At 46.5% G+C, this 27,739-nt stretch overlaps 1 protein-coding gene across 3 annotated transcripts; it reads right to left on the bottom strand.

Moving 5' to 3' along the window:
* Positions 1-25,300, bottom strand: LOC123445563 (THO complex subunit 2-like). 3 transcript variants are annotated; one of them, XM_045122563.1, is made up of 34 exons: positions 24,989-25,300; positions 24,764-24,889; positions 24,001-24,042; positions 23,842-23,901; positions 23,664-23,726; positions 23,358-23,438; positions 22,252-22,326; positions 22,114-22,161; positions 21,947-22,015; positions 21,731-21,864; positions 21,156-21,231; positions 20,338-20,528; positions 20,090-20,170; positions 19,728-19,923; positions 18,431-18,619; positions 18,275-18,355; positions 18,061-18,180; positions 16,714-16,773; positions 16,447-16,574; positions 8,798-8,894; positions 8,591-8,719; positions 8,406-8,509; positions 7,896-8,073; positions 7,633-7,784; positions 6,301-6,907; positions 6,091-6,195; positions 4,736-4,891; positions 4,588-4,668; positions 4,406-4,481; positions 4,058-4,323; positions 3,335-3,568; positions 2,417-3,223; positions 1,904-2,193; positions 1-676 (listed from the first exon to the last, which is right to left on the bottom strand). In XM_045122563.1, exons 1-34 carry the CDS (start codon positions 25,133-25,135, stop codon positions 607-609), a joined length of 5,319 nt encoding a protein of 1,772 aa, XP_044978498.1. In that variant the 5' UTR covers positions 25,136-25,300; the 3' UTR covers positions 1-606. The 3 variants fall into 3 exon arrangements, with proteins under 3 accessions (XP_044978498.1, XP_044978495.1, XP_044978497.1); XM_045122560.1 differs by having other exon boundaries at positions 2,417-3,568; XM_045122562.1 differs by lacking the exon at positions 6,091-6,195 and having other exon boundaries at positions 2,417-3,568.
* Between the last annotated feature and the right edge of the window lie 2,439 nt (positions 25,301-27,739).

The raw sequence follows: 27,739 nt of genomic DNA, 5'->3' as shown, positions 1-27,739 counted from the left end.
TTCATGCAACCATCTCAGTTAACATTTAGAACACGACGGTTTATGCAACCATCTCAGTTTAACATCTAGAACACGATGGTTCATGCGACCATTGTAACTGTACATGTACAACCTACTCACAACCCGCCACCCTGCTATTCCTCCTAGACGGTGCAGAAAAAGGAAGCACAAATGCCTCCCACAACAAAACTGTCTGCATTTAGTACAAAATAAAATACAAAAAATAGCTGGGCGAAAAACTGCTCATCCTTGTTTACAGCAAATCCGTCTAAGTTAATGGTATGGCCCATGTACTCTTCCTTACATTCCACATTGCTAAAATGTTTATAACGACCTGTATAACAGGCCATATGTTCCTTGCAATCAACAATGTTTGCAATAATTTGCATCTGGATAGCATTGACGGAGTACTGCTGAAGGATTGATCATGTGGATCCTCTTCAGCCCCAGCAAACCTTTCTAAAACCATGGAGTGAGGCATACACACTGAATGGTTCAAATATGCCAGATACATTTTCCTCCTACAAGAAAGCGACTTGTTCGCAGGTGCACATCGCCAAGTGAAACACCTTGATATGTGAGAATGATCAAGACACCCGCATGAACCTACTTCCGATGCTTCCTCTTTGCTTCAGTTCTTGGCCTCTTCTCCTCTTCCCATTCTCTATCATGCGTTCTGCAATTTAACCAAGGTTTGTTAGGGAAACTAAAATTATAGAAGCCACAAGTATATATCTAAAAAAGATCCAGGACAAAAACTGAGGCTCGAGCAGAAGCCATTACATAACATTTTTAATTTTGTGCAGATTTATAAACATCAACCTCGTAAATCTCCTGCAGCCTTATTTCTAATATATACCTTACAGCTGCTACATATTAAGGAAAGAAATGAAGCCTACTGACATCAATGTGACCACAAATTCATACCAAAAAGCTCGAGCTACATTAAACCAACAGAAAGATCAACACGCATTTTACTATCGACTACATACGAAGCAAAATGAATGAATCTACACTCTAAAGTATGTCCATACACATCCATATGTAGTTCATAATGGAATCTATAAAATGACTTGTATTTAGGAACGGAAGGAGTAGGATTTAGTGGCGTAGCCCATACAGCTAAAATTGGTCACATAAATCACATGGTTCTCTATCAATGGAAACAAATACTTTGGATGCTACCAATTCTTGGCAAGGCATTACTCCATTGAACTGTCTGTGTCATGCAGCTATTTGTATGCTAATAAAATGACAACTATTCAGTTACGTGTTTCTCTACATTCATTATTGCACACGAGTATTTACGCTCTTCAGTTGTTAAACCACTTTCAAGATAGCTTCCTAAATAGCGCTAGCTTGGGAACACAAGTGGTTAGTTGCCATCAATACTGTACCTAGCTAAGTGCATGACACCATGTTATCTACTCCCTCCGATCCATATTAATTGATGCTGGTTGAGTACAGTGCAACTTCAACTAGACCAGCATCAATTAATATGGATCGGAGGGGGTAGCAAAATTTATGACGGTGCAATGGCGAGCTTCCTACATTCTTTACCTGCATAACGACTTGTAACGTGGGAATGCAATCGCTATTTTATTTGACTACTAAATATTTCTTCAATTTAGAAACAGGCGTGCCAGCAGCATACTAAAAGAGGTTAAAGAAAAACAAGATAGTGCAGTTCACGATCTTGTATGTGCAGAGCATCTGAAATTTACGGGGTTTTTTTTTTGTAAAAGTGACGATTTTGCAACTTCATTCAGTCGATACAAAATTGACCCTTCCCATAAACAGATTGTGTGTTCCACATGACAGCTAATAAGGTATAAAGAACATACTGCAAAGTGGAAACTGTTGTAATGCATGGTTCAATGAGATCATTGTTTCCTAAACTTACTGGTCAGCCTCTCTACGACTTGTCTTGCTTGTTGAATCCTTGGCATGCATCCTAGGAAGGTCATCAGCATGTGATGGACGATGCTGTGAAATAGCACCCTTTCTTTCTCTCTCTCGTATTTCATACTGTGAGTTACCAGGTCCAACGCTCGGAGGCTGTGGAGCAGAAGGCGCGTATTCCCCAGCCTCCAAAGCAGACTGTTCTCTTTTAATCTTTCGACGTTTGGATGCACTATTAGGATCACTATCTTCCTTCACAGTATTACCTTTGTCCCTATCCCTGTCGTCTACCTGTAAAAATAACAAAGTATTAGAGGTCAAGCAAGAATGTCCATTACGATCCCAAGAGTGATTGCAAGCCAAGTCACATCATAACAGCCACAGAACTGTTGAGTAGATGAATAAGAACAGAGCACAAGGCACCGATCAACTTTTATTTAGATATAACTGAACTAGTGAGCAAATAAATGATCACAGATCACAGAAGAGATTTAGGGGGTAAAGAAAAATTTACCTTGCTTGATGAAACATCCCTATCTTCACGCTTTCTATCCCGGAGATCTTCCTCTCTCCTGTGCTTCCCATCATCCTGCAACAGCGGAGCATTCTCCTCCAAGTGCCACCTTTCTTTCTCATCACGCCTGGGAGACAACCGCTGTGTATGCCTGGTGCTGCTCCCCCTTCGGTCAATGTCTTCATCTCTTCGGTTAGCAGCGACTGATTGGGGTACAAAACTAGTTGGAAGAGGTGGAGGTGGTGGCAAGCTTTGCCCTCGGAAGCGTTCGTCAGAAGTATGTGCTCGGTCTATGGGTTCATGCTTAATAGTATGTGCTCGGTCTATGGGTTCATGCTTAATAGTATGTGCTCGGTCTATGGGTTCATTCTTAATAGTATGTGCTCGGTCTATGGGTTCATGCTTAATTTTGTTCCTCTCCTCCTTATTCCTGTCTTCTCTTCCTTTTTCAGGAACTCTCTCTTGCATCTTTTCAATAGAACGCTCTCTCCTTTCCAATGATCTGTCTGTTGGTCTCTCAACCACGTCTTCTCCACGGCGCCTCTCAGACCGATCTGCTTTTTCTCTATGATCTCTTTCATATTTCTCATCGAACTTTTCTTTTAATTTCTCTGTCCGAATTAGGTTTTGTTCCTCACTAGCACCTCTCTCATGATCCACAGAACGAAATTTATCTACTGATCGCGGGTCCAATTTTTTTTCTTTGTCCGTATGGTGTTCTGCCAAGTCACCATCCCGGCCTTCAATCTCTCCTTTCCTTCGTTTACCTGTCCTCTCTTGTTCTTCAACGGCGACAGATCTTTTTTGCTGTTTCACGGTAGAATCAATCAAGTCAGCAGATTCACCTTCACCGGTGGGATTAGCTGTTCCACCGCTATGTGCAGCCAATACTGTTGATCTTTGGGAGGATGCTGATACCTTTCGTGGTGCCGGATGTACATTACCATTTGTGCCAACCAACGGACTAGTGGGATTAGTATCCAGCACACCATCAGCTGCCTGAGACAATACTTCTTTGTCAACAGGAATAGCAGAGGCTTGTTGATTAAGACCCCTGCTAGTAGATCTCCCAGGTTTTGCATCTTCCTTCACCACATCATGCTTAGATACCTTTGCAGCATTGTGTACAGCACGCTTTTGTGACGCTCTTGTCTGTTGCAATAAAAATGATTAGAACAATGCAAACCAAATGTCCAGTACAATAATGCTCACTGGTAACTGCTATGTTCCATTGACATACTAAAGGACCATCAATGAAACACGCCGATTTTGTGCTGCCAATAACACCTCAAGCTGTTGTTTTGAAAATTTCACAAAGAAATGTTTGTTTTAAAATTTCAAAAAATTTACACGTAGAAATACACTTGCCTACTTGCAAAAAAAATTGAAAAAGCTACATCCACCAGAGGAAAAGAGACAAGAATGATGGTCTAAAATAGAAATTATTTCTGCATCATTTTATAGCGCATGGACAGTCTATATGCTAATTTTTGCACTAAGATGTACAAATACACATACTATTGCCATATGCACCCTTTAGAAAGTTTTTGCGATCCCAAAACCCTTTTGGAGCCAAGCTCACATGAGTTTTTTCTATAAATTACCCAATTGTTAATGTCCACATTATAAACTGAGAGGTACCTCGGGTTCTGCAGTAGGCTTCAAGACTTTAACTCCATCATCGGACAAAAGTTTTGGAGGTTCATCTGCACCGCGTGCAATCCCTGAACCTTTTCCTTGTGCAGAGGAAGATGGTATTTGACTATCAGACCCGTTTGTAGTTGAGGCATTCTTCTTATGTTGAGCATCAGGCTTCATTGCATTTTCTGACCTTTCATGCCTACCCTCTACAGATTTTGCACGAACGCTATGATCTTTTGCTGTCGAGGGATCTGCATACTGATTTCCTGTAGGAGATACAAGGAATAGTTATGCTCCAGTTAACCATAGTGGTTTCAGAAAAGAAAAAAACTGTTGTCTTCTACTTACCAGCAATAGGTTTTGCAAGCACTGGCTTCAGATCAAGGTGACCCATGCCAAACTCTTCTTCAGACACCCATGAACTCTGCATAATAGTTGGGAAATCCACAAATACATCTCATAATCATGCACAAAGGGGTGTCTCCTGATACAGAAAAAAAAAGCACCAGCGAAGAAGTTGTAGCACCTACCTTGCGAGCGGCCAGAGCAGCAGCTACACCAGTGGCCAGTACTTTCAGATCTTCCCTCTCATCCCCCTTTAGCTTCGCAACCTGGTAAAAATATTTGTGAGCAACAACCCAGCAGCATATCATAAATGGTGACTAATTCTGTATTTACCCTTTTCTCGATGTTGATACCGCTTTTTCGCATCACAGGAAAAATACTAGTTATCTTTGTGAGCACAATAAGGGCGTTTCTGATTTCCATGTATTCCTTTGACTCCATACATTGATTAAGCACCTTGGTAATTCTTCCACTCCATTTCCAATGAACCTTTCAAAAGCACAGAAAAAGGATGTTCAAAAACATATGCAAAGAATGTTGCAGGACAACAGCATAAAATTTTGGATATTAGAGATTCACTTGTGATTATTATTATTTTTGTTAATTCAGGTGACATGAATAAAATGAAGAGAGCAAAGCAGTGCATGACAATAATAGATACTAGATCCATGAAAGCATGCTGAATTTATACCTGGATTCAAGAAACAGAAATTTCACCAAGAAAAATGTACAGATGCTCACGAATAATAAGTTTACACAGTGGATCGTTTTGTACATGTACATATACATTTACACATCATTGAAAACTTGCAGGTATTAATATTTTACACACCACACTGCTGTTACACAGCTCACACGTGGCTAAATGTACAGCTCAATAAAGCCAACACGTCTAGCAAATGCAGCAACAACTGCCACATATGAAATTCTCTTTGAATAAAAAGGCTTCATGATAGGGCAGCATCACAATTCATGAACTGAGCGCCAACACGTTTGGCATGGAGAAGACACGGGGCCTGGTTACTAAGAGCAAGCTATATTGCCACATTTTTGCAAATGTAATGAGCTGACATACTGTGTGTTTTATTCCTGAGGAAGCATCCATATCTAGGAACTAGCATGCTCACACAATGTGCCATTTTATGAGCACTGGAGACACAAGATTTAGATTGAATGAGAAGACAGTTTGTGAATTTCTGCAGAAGTTCATTTGCAAAATTGTGATCCATTAGATAGCCCATCAGAATCTGGTGTGTAACAGTTCACACTATAGAGTAGGAGTTGGTCCCTAAACATGGTTTTGTGTATTGTGCATATTCCTCACAGGATTCCTGAACTAAGACAGAATGAAATTTATTGTTATATGCTCATTCTATGAAGCAACACCATAGATTTATTTTCTATGGTGATTCCATGCCTAACAAGAAGCTTACATGTGCACCAGATTGTGCTTTTATACTACAGATCACCCCTAGGAACTCATACGAATTGTCATGCCACGGTATCATGCAACTTGAGTAAAACTTAGTCCTAAAATTTTAGAAATGGTGGTCAAGGCACAAAACAGGTTTTCTATGTTTCGATCGCCATTTCTACAATTGTTATGACTCAGCTGTACCAAGGAAATGACAAACATACAGAGCTTAATTATGCGACACACATAACTTCAAGGAGTGTGTAAAGCATACTTTAACAAACTGAGGATAAGATACGCGTTGACTATTTGGAAATCTGAAGTATACAGCGAATCCCGGCTTATTTCCACATTCACGCTCATATATTGATTCGTCACTCTGCAAAAAGTTGTATTATGCAAACTCAGAAGCACTAAAACAACGTAATAACCATCAGGAAAGCTATGGCAGAGAGTGTATAGCACACTTGAATCAATAAGCTACCTTCCAATGGTAGGCCATCTTCAGGGTCTCATGAAGAAACCTTCCCAGCCTGCCAGCCTCATATTCTGTACAACAACAGATCATTGGCTGTAGTGTCTTGCAGATGAAAACATCTATATGATTCACCGTGTTGAAAAATGGAGTCCCAAGTGAATGCATCATCTGGACGAATGTAGCACAATATACAGCATCCTGCATGCTAAGAACACAGCGTGGATATATGCAACGCTGGAGAAATTCCATGTTGATCTTCAGTGCGTCCGGACTGGAACTCAGCCATTTATCCTTTTCACGGGTTAGCCTTTGGAGCACTGATAGAACATGGTGCTGATGCTTGTCAGATTCATTGTTCAATTTGTCCAGCAAATCTTGGATTCTCTCCTTATCCTTCTTACGTCTTGATATTGCAATGCTAGAGTTATCTGAGTTATCTTCAAGTTGTTTGAGATTTTCATGCAGCTTCTTGATTTCTGCATCATAACGATCTTTTGGAAAATGAAGATCATACAGTGTTAAACCCCAGAAAGTAGCATACAATTCGGGTGAAAGGCCGTTCCAGGCTTTTGCTGGCAAAATTGTTCGGATTGTGTTGAGAAGATCTGACCACCTGTAAGAAAACAGAATACAGAAAACTACATAAGAATCAAACCTAAAATACAATCAATGAAGTTCCAACAAGTTCATTTAGAAACAGAAAATTTGAACCAAAGTTAACCTCAAGGAGGCTTAAACAGTTAAATTATACAGTAAGTAGCCAAAAAGAAACCATTATAAAGGTATAAAGTAGGTTCACTTTTCTACCCATAGTTGCTAGTTCCCTACAGCTTCCAAGGACACAAGATCTTCACTAATCTTTTAGCAGTAAACAGGAGGGGATCAAATTCTCATAATTGTATTCCGATGTTCTAAAGGGCGCATATTTTCTCTGAACTTACCTTACTTTGTAATTTACTTCTCAATTTATTTCCCCCATGAACCAAAACATGAAAATGGTGAATAACTAAGACGTGCTATTTTCAAGCTATGAGAAACACTTTACCCTTTGTTTTGAAGAAGAAAATCAAACAGTGGATTTGGAAGTTCGAACAAAAGCTAAAAGGAGATCACATTACAATGTGTTCAATTGTGGTCTGCACAATAAACAAATGGACATTGGACTAAACTTGTACAGCAACTATCTGTAAACCCTTATTTTCAATGGACAATGTGGGCAATATTTTGCAATGTGAATTTCGTTAGATAGGTGTAGGAGAGCCAGGCGTTGTCTGTGAAGACACATACCACTGAATAGATGATTGAACGACTCTCGAGAGATGTTCGTAAAAGACTTACATGATTAACTTCTGAGATGAATCACCATGCAAGATCATTTCATCACATGATACAGACTCCCCTTCTTCATTGTCATCCAGAGGCCAACAGGCCTCGCCACCATTAGCGCTTTTGAAAAGCCTCATTACAGGGCGGTATATAAGAAAAGCAATCTAGAATGAAGAAAATTGCTAAGATGTTCACTCCAGTGGAGGCGGGATAAAATAATGAAATCAGGTCGCACACTGAAAAAATATAGAGTTCACAAGATACGAGTGTATTACATCTGGCTCGATATGATATTTATAAACGAGATCTTCCAGCGGAGGTACTAGCTGAACATAGGTTGATGAAGTTACAGCACTTGAAAGAAACTCGGCATACTGAAGTAGTATTCCATGGCATCTATCAAACTGCTCGCTAACCATTTTGATATATGTGGCATCTGCATTTATTATAATCCTGAAAACAATAGCAACATTATCAAGCTTAAAAGAGCAGTGCAGAGAATAAGAACTTAATATGACAGGCTTTTAGGCTAAAACATGAACCCCAGAATGCAGATAATAAAGCTTTAGTTAATGGTTGCTTTCTGAATATTTTCTTTGGCATATATTTCATAAAAAATAATTGCATAATTCCTGAAATACGGTCAAGAATTTCATTCAATTAGGATGCATCTATAATAACCATCAGTCCATCTATATTACGTAGTCACTTAGTTGAGAGAGCAGAACAAAATAAGGAGGGGGGGAAGGGCACAAAGGATTTAGCAAACTGAGACAAAATCTTACTTGGATCTGTGCTGGGCAACGAGCAGTAGTAGAGGAATTGCCAGTTTAGGTTCATCTTTTGGAAGCAAAGAATCCCGCAATTTGTTAGTAGACTTATTCAGGACCTACGAACAAAATGATTTGGTGAGCTGTTTATTTGACCTTATCATGAAAAAGGGAGAAGGAGCCTTGATTCCTAACAAAACCTTATAGTTCCGTGTTGATCCAAACAGCGAAGATTGAAGCCGCAATGTTTCACTTCCTGCCATAGCATCAACCTGTTCATCAGTCATGTTCTCAGTGTACTGTACATTTGCCATTTGCTGAATGAGTTCCTACATGGGACATCAATTTAAACTTCAGATTCATACAATAACCAAGGCAGCAAGAAAGTTTTGACATGGCCAACAAACCTCAAGTACAACAAGCTCAGTGCCCAATCCTTTCTTCAGTTGATTAACTATGTATTGGAAAAGGCATTTAAGCTCCATGGAAAGATGCTTCTTGCAGCTGTTAAAAGTTTGTTGGTTCAGAATAGAAGCATAAAGATGAAGATTAAAGACTAACAATACTGGAAGGGGAAACACAAGCACCCCCAGTGATTAGAAGGATATATAGAACTATTGCTTGCATTTTCAAAACATTAAGATTAAAGACTTTTCCAAAGAGCCGTAATTATCAAATATGATCAACAAATATTAACAAGGACCTGGAGTCTTGGCAAATCGATGATATTTTCTTGTACACTTCTGTAGACGCGATGTCAGAATGAGCAAACAAATGGGGAGAGGGGAACTCAAGAATATGCAGGGGGTCCTTAGTGGTAAAACAATAGGTGAACCTCTAAATATTTAGGTTGTAGATCGGTTACTTAATGCTGCATTAGCATATCTAAAATCATTGTCACGAGTGTTCGACATAATGTATAGCAAGCTTAGCTTACGATGCAAGAATGCAAGTACAGAAATCTTTGTTATACTTATTCAAAAGAAATTGCATCCTACGCAGATATTCGTTACATTTAGTTTGCTGCTAACCACCACAACAGAGAAAAATGTCAAAAGCTCAAAGCATTTTAAATAGTAGCAGATCACTGTTTGTTCTTTTTTTTCGAGAAAACGCAGAGATGTGCGTTTCTTTGTATTGAAAAGAGGGAAAGTCAGTCTCAGAGGAGACGGTTACAACAGATTACAAGTAACTCAATGTACATCCCAGGATGGGGGCAAGACTACCCTAAGCCCCTTGTCCCCAGCTCTAGCCCAACATCTCATCTCATCTTTGATCCCATCCGCGAGCTCGGAGAGCGACGGAGTGGCATGATCAAATACACACGCATTCCTATGTTTCCAGATCATCCATGGAACTAGCAGTGTGGTGGATGGACCTCAGCGCCTTGCGGAGTGATGGTGGTGTTGCATCTCTCGCCCTAATCCACCAGTCCTGAATGGAGATATCCTGCTCCGGCGTGGGGGCTGGTAAACGCAGCCAGGAAAGAGCCTCGTGCCAGGCTTGCCGCGCGAAGGGACATGCCAGTAGCAGGTGGTGAATGGTCTCTGGCTCTTGGTCGCAAAGCAGGCATCGGGCGTGATGAGGGAGGCCGCGACGGGCGAGTCTGTCCGCGGTCCAGCATCGGTCTAGATTCACAAGCCAGTGGAAGAACTTGACCTTCGGCGGAGCCCATCCCTTCCAGATTAACTTCCAGGAATGGCAAGCGAGGGATCCGTGGAAGGTGGCCTGATAGCATGATCGCGCGGAGTATTCTCCATTAGCAGTCCATTTCCAGACAAGCCTGTCTGGCTCGGCGGACAAGGTGGTGTGCGTGACGCGCTGCCATGTCGTCAAGTATTGGCCAATCTCTTGCAGCCCCACGACGCCGCGGATGTCTCGGGCCCACGCGTTGCCGGCGAGGCCATCCGCCACCGTCCGCACCCTTCTCCTATTCTTGGGAATGCATAGGTACAGCAGGGGTGCTAGCTCGCGAATCGACTGCCTATGCAGCCATCGGTCTTCCCAGAACAGCGCCGTGCGGCCATCACCATGCAGCCATGAAGGTGGAGGCATAGAAGAGGCCGAGCTCCTCACTGGAGAACTGCAGGTCCAGGCCTTTCCAGGCTCTGTCGGCGTCCGTCCTAGATAGCCAGAGCCACCGCAGCCGAAGCGCAAGCCCAGTGCGCTCCAGATCTCGGATGCCCAGCCCTCCCAGTGCGAGAGGCCGACTGACCGCGCGCCAGTTAACGTGACAGTGTCCTCCCTGAGCAGCCGCACGGCCAGCCCAGAAGAAGCCGCGCTGGATCTTCTCTAGTTGCTTCAGGGTCTTCTTCGGGGCCGCCAGGGCGAGCATCTGGTGGATTGGGATCGCGCTGAGGACCGATTTGACCAATGCCAACCTCCCAGCTTTGTTCATGAGCCATGCTTTCCATGTCGGGAGGCGGCCAGCCACAGCATCGACTAGCGGCTGCATCTGAGCTGCTGTGGGTCGTGTGGTGGTGAGCGGTATGCCCAGGTAGGTAATGGGCAAGTTCGCCGCCTGGCAGCCCAACGCCTCCAGCAAGGCAGCACTCTCCTCGTCGCCGTGTAGGGTCGTGGCCGAGCTCTTGCCATAGTTGACCTGCAAGCCCGACGCGGCCTCGAAAATACCTAGGATGCCCTTCACCGCGAGCACCTCATCCATCTCAGCATGGCAAAACAGCATCACGTCATCGGCGTATAGTGAGACGGCCGGAACAGTACGTCGGGGGTGCAGCCGCCGAAGTATGCCGGCCTGGAGCGCCCGATGCATGAGGCGGCCCAGCGCGTCGACAGCGAGAACGAATAGCTGCGGTGATGTGGAGTCCCCTTGACGCAGCCCGCGACGGTGCCAAATCGGGGGGCCAGGCACGCCATTGAGCATGACCCGCGTGCTGGCCGAGGAAAGGAGGATGGCTATCCACTCCCTGAATCTGTCCCCAAACCCATATTGGCGCAACATCTCAAAGAGGAACGGCCAAGATATGGAGTCGAAAGCCCGCGTGAGATCGAGCTTGAGCATGATGCACGGGGCGCCCAAGTGGTGAAGCATCCGGAGAGACTGCCGGATGAGCATGAAGTTGTCGTGGAGGGAGCGTCCGGCAATGAATGCGTTCTGGTTGCGGCTGACTAGGTTGTCCAGCTTGGGGGCGATGCGCAACGACAGAACCTTCGCGAATAGCTTGGCCATGATGTGGATCAGGCAGATAGGCCGGTAGTCGCCCAGCTTTTGTGCATCCGCGCGCTTTGGCAGCAGGGTCAGGAGGGCTTGGTTGAGCTTACCAAACCCTCTCCCACGAAGTAGGAATAATTGCTCGAAGACATCCAGAATATCCTGCCTGATAACGCCCCAACAGGCCCGCAAGAACTCTGCAGAGAACTCGTCTGGCCCTGGTGCCTTGTGCGCCGGCATGTGCTGCACCGCAGCCCAAATCTCCTCAGGGGTGAAGGGCGCATCCAGGCTGCCAAGGTCATCGGCCGTGACGAGCTGCTCGAGATCCAGTGTGTGCTCTCGGTCCACGGCAGTGCCCAGCAGCCCGTCGAAGTGCGCGAATGCCGCTTGGGCCATCTCCTCATGATCGCATAGCACATGTCCGTCAACTAGGAGGCTGTGCACGCGGTTTTTCTGACGCCTGAAAGTACACTACTTGTGGAAGAAGCTCGTGTTGGCGTCACCCTCGGCCAGGAAGGAGATGCGGGCGCGCTGCCGCGCGATGGTGCGCTCCAGAGAAGCTAGCCCAAGGTACGCCACCTTGAGCTGCTTGCGCAACCAGTCCTCTGCCGGAGAGAGCAGGCGACTCTCCATCGCGTGGTCGAAGCGGGCGATCAGCTCTCGGCATATGGCCAATTTGTCCCGGACATTGCCCGTGGACCTAGCACTCCAACTCGTAAGGGCGCGGGCGGTGGCCTGCAGACGCCGAACCAGCCGCTGGAAGGGGTCGGGGTCATGCACGGAGCTCCAGGCTGTGGCGACCGTGTCGTGAAATCCATCACGGCTGGGCCAGAAAGACTCGAAGCGGAAACGTTTGTGGGCCGTGGGCATGGGGGAGCAGTCCAACAGCAGGGGGCAATGATCAGACACGACAGATGCAAGGCATCTGAGGTGGCACTCTCCGTGGTAATCCTCCCAGTCCGTGGTGCAGAGTACACGATCGAGGTGCACAAGCGTCGGCGGGGTCTGCTCATTAGACCATGTGAAGCGGCGCCCATTCAGGTATACCTCCTTCAGGGCAAGATCGTTGATGGCGCGGCGGAACCTTCCCATCATGCGGTGATTCAGGGTACCGGAGCTCTTGTCCGCGTCACGGTAGATGAGGTTGAAATCGCCGCATAGCATCCAAGGGCCCGGGCAAGCAGCCCGAATGTCCCGCAGCTCTTGCAGGAACAGTATCTTCTCGGGGTCGCTTTGGGGGCCATACACCGTGGTAAGCCACCACGGTGCACCACTGGGCGCGCACACTTTGACCGTGATCGCATTTTGGGTGAATAGGGGGTCAGAGATGGTGACAGCCCTACTCTTCCAAGCGATGAGAATACCGCCGCGGGTGCCGTCGGCAGGGAGATAAGTAGAGCCATCAAACTCGGACCCAAGAGCGTCTAGCACAATCGACGAGCAGACCAACGTCATTTTAGTTTCCTGGAGGCATACAATGGATGCACTGGTGGTACATGTCACTGAGCGGATAGCACAGCGCCTAGCGCGCGAGTTCAAGCCCCTGACATTCCAAACCACTATCTGGGGTCCTGGATACATAAGCGCGAGGTCGACTACAGGCACCACCAGCCTAGCGCGCGCATGCCATGGCATCACCAGCCGGCAGTGACAGGCCTGCAGGGATCGCACGGTCTACGAGAGCGGCTATGGCATGCAGCGCCGGAAGCTTGATCGGCGCGGCGAACATGTCGTCATATGCTTTCATCTCGACGGGGGTGATCTGCTGGTTCGCGCCAACGATCCCGAGGGTGCGGAGAATCTGCACCACCGCCCTTCTGTCCGTAGTGAGGGCCGCAGGTGCCGGAGCAAAGACGGCGGCGGAACGTCCCCTCCTGGGACTGAAGTTGAGAGGGGGCCGCTGGCGTTTCCCGAGAGATGGCAGCATCGCATCTAGCTGCTTAGTGGCTGCAGACAGGAAGGCCCCCAGCGTCCATGTCTGTCCGGTGGCTACACAGGGTCGGCGTCTCTGCAGAGTAATCGGCGGCGATGCAAAGCGCCCTGGCGTCGAAGGCTGCGCCCGGTTGTTGATGGGATACGCCCCAGGGTCCAGCTGGCAAGTAGGCCTCGGCAGGATGGAGATGTGGTCGCGGCCGCGGGGGGATCCACGCCTGGTCCCTGCTGTTGTTGCGCGTCCAAGGACAGCATAGGCCGAACAACAGGCGAGCCATCGGGCGTGGGCATTTCTCCTGCCGTGTGCGCATCTGCAGGAGCAGGCGTATCCCCAGCGGGCAGGGGATCCTCGGCTAGTGTCCCAGCAACAGCGATGTAAGCCACCAGCCCAGAGGGCTCGGTCCCATCGGCATCCAAGGACGCTGGCACGGTGACAGCGGTCACGACGGCCGCGGGCCCCGCCTCCAGAGAGCTGGCTGGTAGGGACGGGGTGGCGTCAGCAGAGCTGGCGGGGGAGGGCGATGCGCGTCCCGCCCTCTCCTCAAAGGCGCGCGAAATTAGCCGAGGGGGTTGGTCAAAGAGGGCCTTTGTTGGTGCAGCAGCGGCAGGGGATGAAATAGGCTCGATTTGCCCCGACCGGGGTGCAGGCGGTGCAGCGGCCGAGCTCACGCGCTGCTCGGCAGGCCCCAGACGCAGCAGGCAACGATCCCGACAGGGCATAGGATCAGCTGCTGCAGAAGTGGGTCCGTCCGTATCTGCTTCGGTCGTGCCCGACGTCGACGCCCCAGCCGCATCGTGGCCCTGAGCAGCGAACGGGGGAGCGCCAGCGGTCCCGATGCGCACGGCCGAACCGTCCTCCACGCCTGTGCTCGCCACTTTGCGCGAGGGGCCCGCCAACAAAGCCGCTTTGGGCGTCACAACGCGCGCCTGCTGGTGTCCTTTCCTGACGCCGTAACGAGGGCGTGCTGGGCCCTGCTGACCGGGCCAGGTCAGCAGGCCAGCCCGCTTGGGGCGCAGCCCCTGCCGTGGCGCGGCCTGGTATGGCCAGGGAGCCACCACGTCGGCGCCGTCTGAACGGCCGGAGCGGCCATGTGCGTGCGCGAGCGGCGCAAGCGCGTCCACTGCCATACCATCGGCCCGGCCATTCTGTGCCTCAGCCGTACGACGGCGTTTGCGACCACGCCGGCGAGCGCGCCCGGGCCCAGGGCCAGGACCGTGACCATGCCCATTGTTGGGGCCATGCCGGCCGTCTGCACCACCGTCCTCACCGTCTCTGGCGCTGCCCGCGGCGTCCTGGGCGATGGCCGGAGCAGCCCTGATCAGCTCCGCCTTAGTGAGAGCAATGGAGATGGGGAAGGTGAGTGTTCTGATGTCTGGCGCCTCCGACGGGACACGGTCGGGCAACTGCTCAATGATCTCCAGAGTGGCGGCGCGCCGGATGTCTGCCGGGTCGTGTCCGCGCCCGGTGACGCGGAAGACGGCCATGTCCTCGCGGGAGCGCGTACGGGGATGCAGGCGCTCGATCCAGCAGCTGCCACCCAGCACGTGCTCCGCCGTGGAGAGCAGCCAGGCGTGGGCGGGGATGCCGCGGAGCTCCAGCTCGACGCGGTACTCGAACTCGCCAGCGCCGGCGTGGGCAAGCTTGCACCAGGGCCGGAGGGACAGTGCAAAGCGCGACGAGCTGATGAAGTGCTCGCCACGGAACCTTCTCATGGTTGCGAGGGAGGAGAAGAGGATCAGGAAATCCTCCGGGTGATGCTGATGAACCGAGAAGTCTCCTTCCTCCAGTTCCAGAGAAGACATGACGAGCTCGAACACCTCAACCAGGGACACAAATGGCCGAGTGCCCGTGACGGTGGCCACCATCGCGCGGCCGAGCACCAGTTCCGCCTCGTCCATCTCTTCTGTCTGGGCCAGGAACACGCGGGCGGGGGCATCATCGAGCTGGCGAGACCGCTGCACGGGAGAGGCTACAGCGGTGGGGATCGGAGCGGGCGGGCGCGTCGTCGGGGGGGACGCCCTGGCAGGGGCACCGCGAGGAGGCCTGGGCTGCTGGTCCACGGTGGCGCGCTGGGAGCGCTGGGGCGCGACCGCAGGCCGCCGACCATCGCAGTCGCGGGAAGCGTGGCCAGAGGCGAGACAGCGGCGGCATCGGATGTCGTTGGGGCAGTCCCTGACGCAGTGGCGGTGATCAAGGCACCGGAAGCAGAGGCCTGCGAGCTCCTCAGGGGAGGGGCCGCGGCGGCGCGCAGGCGAAGGCGCGGCCGGCGCAACGCGACGCGGGCGACGAGGCCGTTCTCTGCGACGAGCCTGCTGGAAGCCGTCGGCGTCGAGCACTGGGCCGCCCGAGACGCGGTGAACCTCCAAGCGGGGTCCGAGGCGCTCCTTGGCGGGGGGACGGGCTGCAGGCGCAAGGCGGCTGGGAGCGAGGGCGGCCGGCGACGCGGTAACGGCCGGCGGAGTGCGGGCGACGTCTCTGTACGAGCGCGCCGAGGATTCACTCTCCGAGCTCGACTAGCAGTCCCCGTAGGAAACACGCTCGCCGGAGAGGGTCTCGCGGCGGTCGACAGGGTCAGCCCCCACTGGAGTCATGTCGCGGGAGAAGGAGGGCCGCGGGGGAGGTCCGGCCGGCGGGGACGGAGGCGGCGTGGGCGACGCGGCGCTGCAGTCAGGCTAGCGGGGCGCGGGGGCGGAGCGGGGAGCAGGGTGGAGCGGAGCGGGGAGCCATCAATCGAAAAACAAGGACGCCTTTACTTGTGATGTACTTCCTCCGTCCCAAAATAAGTCTCACTGTTTGTTCTAGAGAAGTCGTATGACAAAAGCACTTGATGTGCCAAATAAGCAAGAACATACATGATTAAACGTCACTGGATCATCAGGTTTAACTACAAGTACACCACACCATGTGTTGTGTAAATAATATGATCGAAGGCAGGAGTTAAAACTACATACAGGTGTCCCCAGAATGATGCTAGACACTGAAGCCAGTCTGACAGGTTAAGGCCGTCATCTTTTACTTTCTCACGACCACCTTGAGCCAACCGTTCGATTACAATATATTGCAAGATATCATATTCCAGCTGCAAAACAAGGACATTTAGACAACGCTGTAAGCTTGACTTGTAGAAACAATTCAAAGACACATGCAAAACAATTACAATCAGCTCTAAAAAGGGTGTGAGGATCTGTGTAAAACATGCATCACAACACAGCAAATACCTGAGTCAAGTATTTAAAAGCATCCACAACTGGATTTATCATGTCCCTGTATGCTTCGACCTGAAAGTTGTGACAATGTATTGTGGAGGTAAACAATGAAGCAACTGAAGATTGAGCATAATTATAAAGGTGAGCTTCCAGAATCAAATTGTCATAATTAACCCATTAAAATAATATATTCATAAATCATTTGGCCAGACTACTTTTGTAGTTCTGTTGCTTCATTAAGTGATGTGTAGCCCCAAGGGGCATGTTCCCTCTGCACATGACACATGTACATATTCCACTCTATTACTAATATATACCCATGTAGGAGGCTCTTCTACTTTTGATCCAAAATGTAAAAAAAATTGACTTTTTGTCAGCACCATTATGATTAAGGCCCTGTTTGGAACCACCCAGATTATATAATCTGGTTTTTATAATCTATTGTATTTCCAAACAGGACAGTTTATATTGTAGATTTTATAAACTAGATGACCAGATTATTATAATCTCATAATCTGCTCTACCCCAGCTAAAATGAGATTATGGATTACAAATGATGTGTTACCCTTGTAAACTTCAAGAGAATTACTCAGTGCCACCGCCACTTTCCTATTTTTTCTTGTAAACAGAGCGCAAACATGTCATTGTACAATTTAAAAGCTGGTTTACAGTTTATATAATCTGGCCTCCAAACATGCCCACCTGGATTATTTTTATAAACCAGATTATATAATCTATATTCATAATCCAGATTATCATAATCTATTATGATTCCAAACAGGGCCTAATTCGTAGGTTTAACATTAATGAGAATATGAGATTAGTATTCCGTCCAACACTAATCATTTTCAATTTGACTATCCCCCCCCCCTTATGTACAGTAACCACAACTGGGTCCTTATAGGAATGACACAGAGGAACAGAGTAACAGCAGACCAGCATTCGAGGGCCCGCTGCAAGCTTATAGTCGATAAGGATACCATGTGTGCCACCCATTGGCAGATCTAGTGCACAGAGAGCTGATGTAACCAGGGTTAAAACTCAAACAGCATGCACTCGATGAGCTCAGCATCTAGGCTAAAAACATATAACGGATTTGGACACAGCCAGGTTGGTGTGGAGAAATTCCAGCGAAGATAAAAGAGCCAAATACAGTCCAAATGGAGCTGTCAGTAGATTTAGCAATGGTTGGCCATCTTTAACATCAGAGAATTAAGACAGAATAAGGGGTAAGTAATTCATAAAAAGCTAAAAGTACCAGTCGCTAGTCCAAATGGAAGTAGGCATATCACATGTTTCAGATATGACTGCAGTATCTATTATTGCTTTGAAATGTATGTGCATTGTTGGTTCAAATACCTGTTGGACAATTGTCCGAAGTACAGTCATTGGATTTGCATGAGCAAGTTTAGCCACCATGCGGCCAAGCTGCTTCAGATTTTCCTTGGCCAGACGTTTTAAGAGCCGTCTCGTGTCCAGCTAATTGAGAAAATAAGGATGCTGGTGAATTTAAAACTCAAGATAAAATGGTAAGCGAGAAAAAGAAAACCCAGGCATGGAATAAGCAGGCAACCTTTGCTGTTTGCCTTGCAGCAAGGACAATTGGGTTTTGTTCAGTGTCCTTCTCCCACTCACCATACAAACGATAGCGCACCTGAACGTGAACAGTGCCTGATTGATTAAAAAGGTAGTGCAGTACAACAAGTAATAACCATGAAGCATTACAGACCTCGTAAGGAAGAAGGGAAAGAACTCCCCATATCTCCATATCAACGGCAGGATTGGCAGGTATAAGCTGCAATGAAGGAAGCAAGCATGACCCAAGTGCTTCTTCGACCCGAGATTCTGGAGACATAATGCCCGCTGTACGGGCTGATTCTTTTGACGAGGCAAGGTACACCCTTAACACTCTGCAAACCTGAAAATGAACACATCGAACGTGCCATTAAATAACAATATCCAACATTTTTGCCACTGGATGCTCCAGGAGGAAGTGCATAATTGCAAGTATAAAGGTGTTCATAGTCATAGGACCTTTCCTAGTCTGAGGATGGGATTGAGGGTTTTTTTTTTATGACTGTATGCTAGTCAGTGATAATTGGTGCTAATCGCTTTATGTGCTAATCCGTGTTAATTTGGTGGTTGGTGCTGATTGTTTCTTATCAGGTCTTGTGCAACTTGAAATTACCAACTATTTGGTTGATTGGCATTTTGGGTGTGGGTCAGTACCGTTAGCATGCTGGATTCAGGGAATTGATGGTTATTGTGCACTTAATTGTGTTATAAAAATATTGTTAGTTAGAAGGTACTGACAAAATCTAGGGAGTGTAATGTGGATAGTCTGTTGTTGTGGGAGGACATAAAACATAAGGAGGGCACCTTTTGGAGGAGGCCCCATATGGAGATCTAGGGAGTGAGATAAGGGGAGCTGCTGGAAATGCTCTTAGAGCACTTGAATACGACAGCTGACCCATACCCATATCGCTACGCCTGCTGGATGCAGCAGATAGATGGTGGGTGTGAGCACCAGCTCAAAAAATCTGATCTGCATCAGGGCAGCCCGGTGCACGTAGCTCCCGCTTGCACAGGGTCCAGGGAAGGGTCCGACCACTATAGGTTTTTTGTACGCAAGTCTTTCCCTGCATTTCAGCAAGAGGCTGTTTCCAGGACTCAAACCCGTGACCTCGTTGTCACAAGGCAACAGCTTTACCACTGTGCCAAGGCTCCCCAGGGATGGGCGTTTTTTACTTTTTAATTCTTACAGCAATGCAAGTGAGGAAGTAAAATCCAGGCCATAACAACCACTGATGAAATGAACTCATGATATGGACATATGGCATTCTTGTAGTTTGTACAAAACGTATATAACGAGGCATTCTTGTAGTTTGTACAAAACGTATATAACGAACTAATCATCTATGACATAAATGCAATGAAGAAAATCTCAAGTCATATCCAATAAGGCAGCACGATATTGAGCAGGTACTAATACGAGAAGAATGCAACAAAACAATATTTAAGGGTACCTTCTGGAATAATTGTGTGTCACGATGAAGGTATGGTCCACAAGCAGCAAGCATTTGGAAAAACTCTTTCGGCAGATCAACCAAATGTGAAGAGACAGATGATGCATCTATCATTTTAGTGTCAATGTTGCGGGTGATTTTATGATGTGTTTCACAATATGTACTGTACGCTGACGAAATAGTCTTCTCAATAATTCTGCACAAATGGAAGTAGAATTGAACAAGATAAATTGGGGAGCTCAACCATTCCATTAGGATAAACATACTCGGGCATGCCATAATAAGCCATATTTTACGAAGTACTGACAATAGTATACAACTGCGGAGGCTGCTAGCAGAATATGCAGAGGAAGTTGACAAACCTAAATAAAGCATCACAAATTTCAACGTGCTCGACAGGATTTAGCTGCACAAGACGTTCAAATAGTAGCTGCGCATGGTCCCTGGCAATTAACAGCAGAAGTCAGTCAGTGACATTTAATAACATATCAAAAAGACAGATGTGTTTTACTGCAGATTCGAAATGTACTAAGCATAACAATAAAATGTTATTGGCAAAAACTTTGCAATATTATAATACATCTTAAATCAATGGCACTCGAGATAATACCAATCATGGACTGAGAGGAAACCAAGAAGAAGTCCAAGCTTCTGGTTCTTTTCTATCTCAGGGGCTCGCTCATCAATTATATCATTTTCCATCTCCAATGCTGTGTATAAATCGATCGTTATTTCTTGCTTCTCGTCGTCCATAAGGTCCTTTCCAGTAGCAGCAAGATTTATTTTGCCTATTTTAGTAGCCTGGCATCAAGAAAGAGATGAGCAAACTCCATAAGTTGAATCTCTAATGTGTCCATAATAATTATTCAAGTGTATTGAAGACCAATGCAGGCATTTCATAAAGTAAGACCAAATCTGCATGCACAGCTTGAAATATGTCCAGTAATTGAAAACATGGTTACTGCAACCAGTGGAAGAGCTCAATCAGTGTATCTCTACTGGTGATAGAGATATTCTTATACATAGAGGTACTGGAAATACGACATCCCTTCAAGGCCTACAACTACAAGATGACAATCAAAAGTACAACTCTTATATGTTTGCCAGTCGAGTTCCAGTTTCGATGTGGCAACTTGTTATTAGTCCTCTTTTCATGTAGTGGTTCCAACAAGAACTATCACGGTATTTGCATAAACCACTTTACACGATACTGTTTTCAAACTATCATGGTATTTGCATAAAGAGACTTTACACGGCACTGTTTTCCTTTTTCAAATGGAAGTCGTTTGCTAAACCTAAAAGTTGGAAACATAAAGATCATCTGGAATGCATTGCAATGACAGGCATATAGTTCTCATTTATAACCCTGTAAAACACAGCAGATCCTTCTTAGAACAGAATGAATTCAACAAGAAAAAATATCCTAACCTCATCAATTTTCCTTGAAACAAAGGAGCCAAAATGCTCAAACGCCTCATCGTCATTTGGAAGTAAATGAGCGTAGCTGAAACAGAAGCAATAAACGTGTCATGATGTATGAAGTATCTAAGGTGCAATTGAAAAGGATATAGCAACACAAATAGATCCGGCAGCAACGCTAACTCATATTGATACAGCATAAATGACTACAAAAATAAAAGATAACAAGAACTTGAGACTACGGTTATGGTCAGTCGGTTACTAAAATAACTAATGCTATTGATCCTACATATGATTTATTTATTTTCTGGGCATTGCAGTACTAACTATCTGAGGAAAATTGCCCTAAAAGAAGTCCAGTACTGCTCATACAAGTTATCATACAGTTATAAGAAACGGCCATCAAAATAAGAGCAGAAGTTGAAGATGGAACCACCAAAGGAATGTAATGTCAAAAAATATCAAATATACATGTATATATAAACCTTACAAAAATATGATATTTTCTTACTGCAGATATTTTGTAACAAAATATTATTACAAAAAAATATAAGGAGGAACACAATAACAACTAGAGAACTTACAGATTATCAAGGTCAATAAGACCAGATTTGACCAACAGGGCTGCTATTCGGAAAAGACCAGATGGAACAGGGCTGTTTACATCCAATTGTTGATAATATTGAAATTTAAACCCCAAAATTTGAGCAGCATGGGACTGTAACAATGAGTAGTCGTAAGATGGGCTAAAAATACTGCATGAAGTATTGTAACAATCTTTACAAGCTGAAACAAAATACCTTTGGAAAAAGAGGTATAAGCTGATAAAAGATACTGTTGTCTGGATAGAGTTCAAAACATTCCAACACCTAGCAGGCATATAAGGAAGAACATAATCAGATCGTAGCAGTGACATACTTTTACAATATGAGAGAGTAATACCGGGATAAAAAAAGAGAGAACTCACAATGTCAAATACACGATTCGGGTCCAGGTCAAAATGTCCAATTAATGACTGTGACGACAACATTATGTTATTATTGTTTACATGGTAATATCATAACATATGATGAAGAAAGAAGATTCAAAGTAACAAACGCCGAACCTTTACAATGCTGATAGTTGCTGAAGAAGCATTTTGACAAGCCAAATCTGAACCTACTTGACAAAGTAGGGTTACCTGTATTCCAGACAAACGAAGGCAGGTTGGTTAAAAAATAAACTAAGCTCCAGTAAACCTTTTACAGGCATCATTTAGAAACTAAGCAATAAATGGAACTAGCAGTAAACCCCACATAGTTGCGATTTAGTCACAAATAATTTCAAAATAGAAGTATAATAACTAATAAGTTGGAACACATGTGTGGAATTGTGGATTCAGTCTCAAATAATTTCAAATTGGAAGTATAAGAAGTTAGAACACATGTGTGGAATTGTGGATATTTACATTTCTAATCAGTGTAATCACAATTACATTCGTTTATAGAAGTATCTAGATTATAGAGTTTACCCTCTAGATTTGGTAGAACGTGTGTCAGAAAACAAAGGAAAAATTGATGCAGGAAACTGCACTTGTTTAACATTACCAATTCTGTCACAGCCCAGACACAGACGCGTCACAAAGTGTGTGAATTTGCTAGTAGATACCAAAGTGTCTAATAGCAAACAAGCATGGTTATGCTAGTGCTTTTAGGCAATAAAAAGGGCCCAGCAAATGACTACAACTTCATAATGTGGTTGGGCAATAACATCATTTTGTGGTGTCTGGGGTGGTGTCTGGACATATGCTAATCAAGTGCAGTGTTCTATAGCAATTTTTCCAATAAATACTTTCAGAAATACAGGCTTTAGGCTTTCAAGCCTTCCCCTATTTTGCAGTCCAGGTGTCCTACTCTGTAATTTAGGATCAAAATAATAAATCAAAGTCTGGAATTAATTGATTGTTTTACACTCCCCTTGAACTGCAAATGCGTCCAGTCGGTAACTCAGATCAAATATTCTTCGGTTCTTTAGGGCAGTATATCACTCACCATAGCATCAGTGAAGAAACTAGAGCACACTAAGAATAATTTCTATGGTATGTATATGTTACTCATTTCATATAGCACGAAGAAATAACAATGGTTACTGAAGTTCCAGAAAAAAATGAAGGAACCAATGTACACCATTACAAGAACAAGAGGTAGAAGTTCCACACGTAGGTATACATACCAACTTGGCGTAGCCCTCACTTTCCTCTCTTAGAAGGTTGAATTTCGTTTGCTGATACAGAAGTCGTGTGTTGACTCTGACCTGTTGCCAATTATTTCAAGCAACCATTAAAAAATGATGCAGTAAACAGGTAAAAAATGAAACTGTGCAAAATAAGGAGAAGAATGGTGCCCAGGAACCATGTATAATAGATATGGGCAATAACGTGACATGGTATACTGTAATTCGTGTGAGCACACAAAAAATATCAGGAATCAATGATCACATGTGATAGCAATATGCATGGTATTAGCATGTGACACATACCTCCTTGGCTTTCAAATCCTGGCCCTTTGACTTACTCTGTTCAACCTCCCATAGGAACTCTTCCTTCAAATGTGCACATACAGGAAACAGAGACAGCATGTGTCAACTGCCTTGAATCATTAAAAGGTGGTTTGGACAAAGATATGGCGCCCTAGTATGAGGGACAACAAATACTCACTTCACATCGTTCTTGAAGAAGCCTAGGCGCAATCAACGAAGACTCCACGAATGACTTAGTCTGCATCCAAAAGTATTTATTTGTAAGGAAAATAGTGAGCACTAAATCTAGTGCACCAAGAAGATATGAATAGGTGTAGAAGTATTAAAAAAATGTTACCATTTTGACAAGACGGCTGCGATATTCACCAGAAATGGTAATCTGCACAATAATACAGGTCAGATCATCAACTAATAATGTAGCACTCGATAATTACAAGGAAATAGCAACATGAGCAGCTGATATGGTAAATCCAAATTACATGATTCTGAAATAAATGCATCTTGGATTTAGGCTAGATTCGTTCACTAAACCACAAATCTCTGAGTGACGCTCCCCGTCGCCTGCCTCCAGCCGATCAGGTACCAGTCAACTATTGGGTGGATCCTAGATGACAATGATCGTGGCAACTGTTTTCTGGTATAGATCCAGAACTCCTAGATGGAAAGCTTAACGTTCCCACCCTATAATTCAAATAATAATTAATAAGTTTGCGCTCTCAACCGTTATAAGATTTGCTAGTGGTATTCCAAGAGCTGGTAGTTTCATGTTCATCAGAAAGGGCATAATTTAACCTTTTTTCCTGCTACAACTTCAGCAGGATAATTATTTCAAACATAGCCTTCAGAACTTGTTCAGAACTACCACATGCTACCACTACCAGTGAGACATCTATGCATCATGGAAACATCATACAATTCAACCAGGTTGTCACTCCAGCTGGCACAACAAGTAACACAGACGACAAACCGGCCAATTTCAGCTAATTATTGCATACAGTGCTACACTCAATGGCAAATTGACTGATACAGGCATGCTTCATTGAGCCACTCGTAGCTAACTAAGCACCACATAGCAGCAATAAAAGGACTCGGATACTCACATCCTGCCCTAGGTGAGCGACGATGTCGGCGAGCACGGAGCCGGACTCTTCCTGCCTCACCTCCTCCACGAACACCACCGAATCCAGCGCCGCCCGGCACTTTTGCGGCGGCAGGTCCCCCCGCACCTGCACAACCCAACCAGCGCAATCAGCCCAAAATCAAAATCCAACCAGCTCAGCTGGCCGAGCAAAACCTAATTCACGGCAGCAGCGCAGGGAGCTCACCATCGCCCAGCAGAGCTCGTAGAGGAAGCGGGCCATGGGGACCGGATCGGGGAGGCGGAAGGCGGCGGCGGACTGGCCCTTCCATTCGCGGAGGCACTCCTCGGTGACGTACCTGTAGTCCGGCGCCTGGAGCGGGGGCGGCGACATGGCGAGCGTGCGCGGGTGTCGGGGGCAGGGTTTTGGAGGGGAACTGGCTAGGGTTTCATGGGAGGTGGTGAAGGTCAGAGGAGGAGGATGGGGCGAGCGGGCGAGGCGACTTGGAAGCGGAGAGACGACCTATGGGGGCGGGCGGGGGCGGAACGGCGTGGGGAACCGCCGCGGCCTCGCGCCGACGAGGGTGGGTGGCGGCGGCGGCGGCGGGGTGGTGGGGCGCGCCGGAAAGCGGCGAGGCGGGGGAGCGGGCTCGGGTGGGACGGTGGGGGAGTCGCGGAGAGCCGGCGAGGCGCTGTGACGGCGGGGGGGGCTGGGTCGGGTAGGATCTGGCTGGCCTCACGTATAGATGGGCTGGGCCTTCAGCTCGGGTGCAGCCGTGTAGGTCGGTTGGCGACACGGTTGGCATGACTAATGTTTATTTTTTTATTTTTTTTCCTCAAAAAAAAAAGACTAATGTTTTTTTTCCAAAAAAAAAAAAAAATATCTCTAAACATTGGTTTCCATTCTACATATGTGTGATACAGTATACTTTTACTTGGTAAGACTATAGCAGACCGATAAAAAGGTCGCACCCGTATAATTCCGACGAATATAGGGATTCAATCTATTTTTCTTGCGAAAACAGACTTCGTATCTCGGGCCCGCTTTATAAAAAGTCCACCATGGCCCGGAAAAAGATCCTCTCCGACGCTATTTATGCGGCTTCATCGCTCGGACATAGGGTCAAACCCTATCCGCCTCCGCCGCGATTCCCTCCCCCTCCGCCCCAAATTCTCATCGTCGACGAGCCTAAAAAAGGCCCTAGCGCCCCTTCCCGACCGATGGACGGCTACGGAAGTGGTGGGGATGACGCGGAGCGCCGCCGTCACCGCATCTCCGATCTCGCACGCAAGCGGGGGCGCGGAAGTGGCTCAACTATGGGAGTCGGCCGCCGCCGGCTTCGAATGTCACGAGCTCGACGAGTACGAGCGTGAGCTCGCGGTCCGCCATCGCGCCCCCTCCGACTCCAAGGAGGCGGACGTGCGCGTCATGAAGGCTAAGGTCTAGATCGACCTCAACTCCGCCGAGGACTGAACTCCTCCGGCTGCTCCGTCGCATCGTCGTCATCGCACCCGTCAATTTTGATAGCCTAGGCTCGGGTACGCTGCACGGCACGCAGATCCCCCCATGTAGTACTATCATGTAGTATGATGAACAACTATCTATGATGTAGTATGATGATCAACTATGTATGATGAATGTTGTTGCAAGTTTCGCCCGCGAATGTTCTTTTCAGATTTTATAGTTTCATATACGGGGTCTGATCGGCAGCCCCGCAAATCTGATCTGCAACGAACTGTAAACGCATTTTTCGGGCCGATGTTTACGTGGTCTGCTCCGCCAGAAATGCTATAATATTGGTAGGACATGCTTGTTCCTAGCGAAAATGAACAGATCTATTATAAAGGTTCACCGTAAGTGTAAAGCATCTCAAACATAATAAAAGTTATATCAAGATTTAGATACCACCAAACGACCACTACTGTCGCCATAACGAGCCACGGACGCGCCATTGTCATTGCTCCCCTACCGGAGCCGACTTAACTTTGTCGATGACAGCCGAGAAGTCTTCATGCACATGCCCCTAAGGACCCGTGCTCTGGACTCGCATTCATTGTCGTTGGAATCTTGCATATATCTCAAATACCTCGCATCAAATCTCGTCACATGACAAGAAACCCTAATCTCACCGTCTCAAATAGACTGAGGGACAATTATTTCATACTTTGTTGCATACATGGTACATACTACAGTTTTTAAAATTGTTTGTAGTGTGTGTGTGTTAAACGTGTAGGATATCATAAGAAAATGGAGCAATGGTGTTAGATACCCAGGATAAAATATTGTGCGAGGATCCCACATTGAAACGATCAACCCAGATCTTTGATTTAAGTGTGATTCGATGGCCGGGGAGGCGGACGATCTCGGGCACACTCCACCCGACATTGTGAGTATGCAAGTTTGCATAGTAAGAGTGAACCCTAAAACCACAAAAATAATGGAATTGTCCTTTAATGAAATGTGAGGGGGGTGGGAAGAGTAGGTGTTGAGGATGATAAAAATATATAGGCATGCAATGGCATGAAAGGCAATCTCAACGATAACATATCCATCACCCTTGCGGTCATGCCACACCCCTGCTGAAACTCGACAATTCTATCACCTCCAACGGTACATCCGGACTCCATGTTGCTTCTCCTCCACCGTCGTTTCACAACTCTCCTCCAACGACTAGGCAGGTACCATCCAGTAAATTACCCGAGCTAAATGTTTTGTTCCTTCTTTTCTTGAAGCAATGGATCCGGATATGAAGTATACTAGCACTATGTTGAGTTGTCCGGTGGCTCGTGCAATGAGGAGGACCACACAGATGAGGCAGCAATGATGCATGCAGTGCTCGCAGATGCGCAACGTGCAAATGATTATGTTCTCAGTTTCAACGGATCGATTAAGGGTCATCGAATGCTCAACCACCAGTGGGCGCATGACCATTTGACGCTAATAAACGACTACTTTTTCCAGATGCCCTCTTCCCTGCCAATTTTCGTCGGCGCTTCC

This window comes from Hordeum vulgare, chromosome 3H (genome assembly GCF_904849725.1).
Source record: "Hordeum vulgare subsp. vulgare chromosome 3H, MorexV3_pseudomolecules_assembly, whole genome shotgun sequence".
Taxonomy (NCBI): domain Eukaryota; kingdom Viridiplantae; phylum Streptophyta; class Magnoliopsida; order Poales; family Poaceae; genus Hordeum; species Hordeum vulgare.
This window is presented reverse-complemented; position numbering and strand designations above follow the sequence as displayed.

What these genes read in the sequence shown, in the direction of transcription:
- LOC123445563 (XM_045122560.1), bottom strand. Translation starts at nt 25,135, where the DNA reads ATGTCGCCGCCCCCGCTCCAGGCGCCGGACTACAGGTACGTCACCGAG. An exon ending in GCAGCCGTCTTGTCAAAATG is followed by an intron (nt 23,902 to 24,000) that starts GTAACATTTTTT and finishes TTTTGGATGCAG; the next exon opens with ACTAAGTCATTCGTGGAGTC. An exon ending in TCATCTCAGAAGTTAATCAT is followed by an intron (nt 6,908 to 7,632) that starts GTAAGTCTTTTA and finishes GTTTTCTTACAG; the next exon opens with GTGGTCAGATCTTCTCAACA.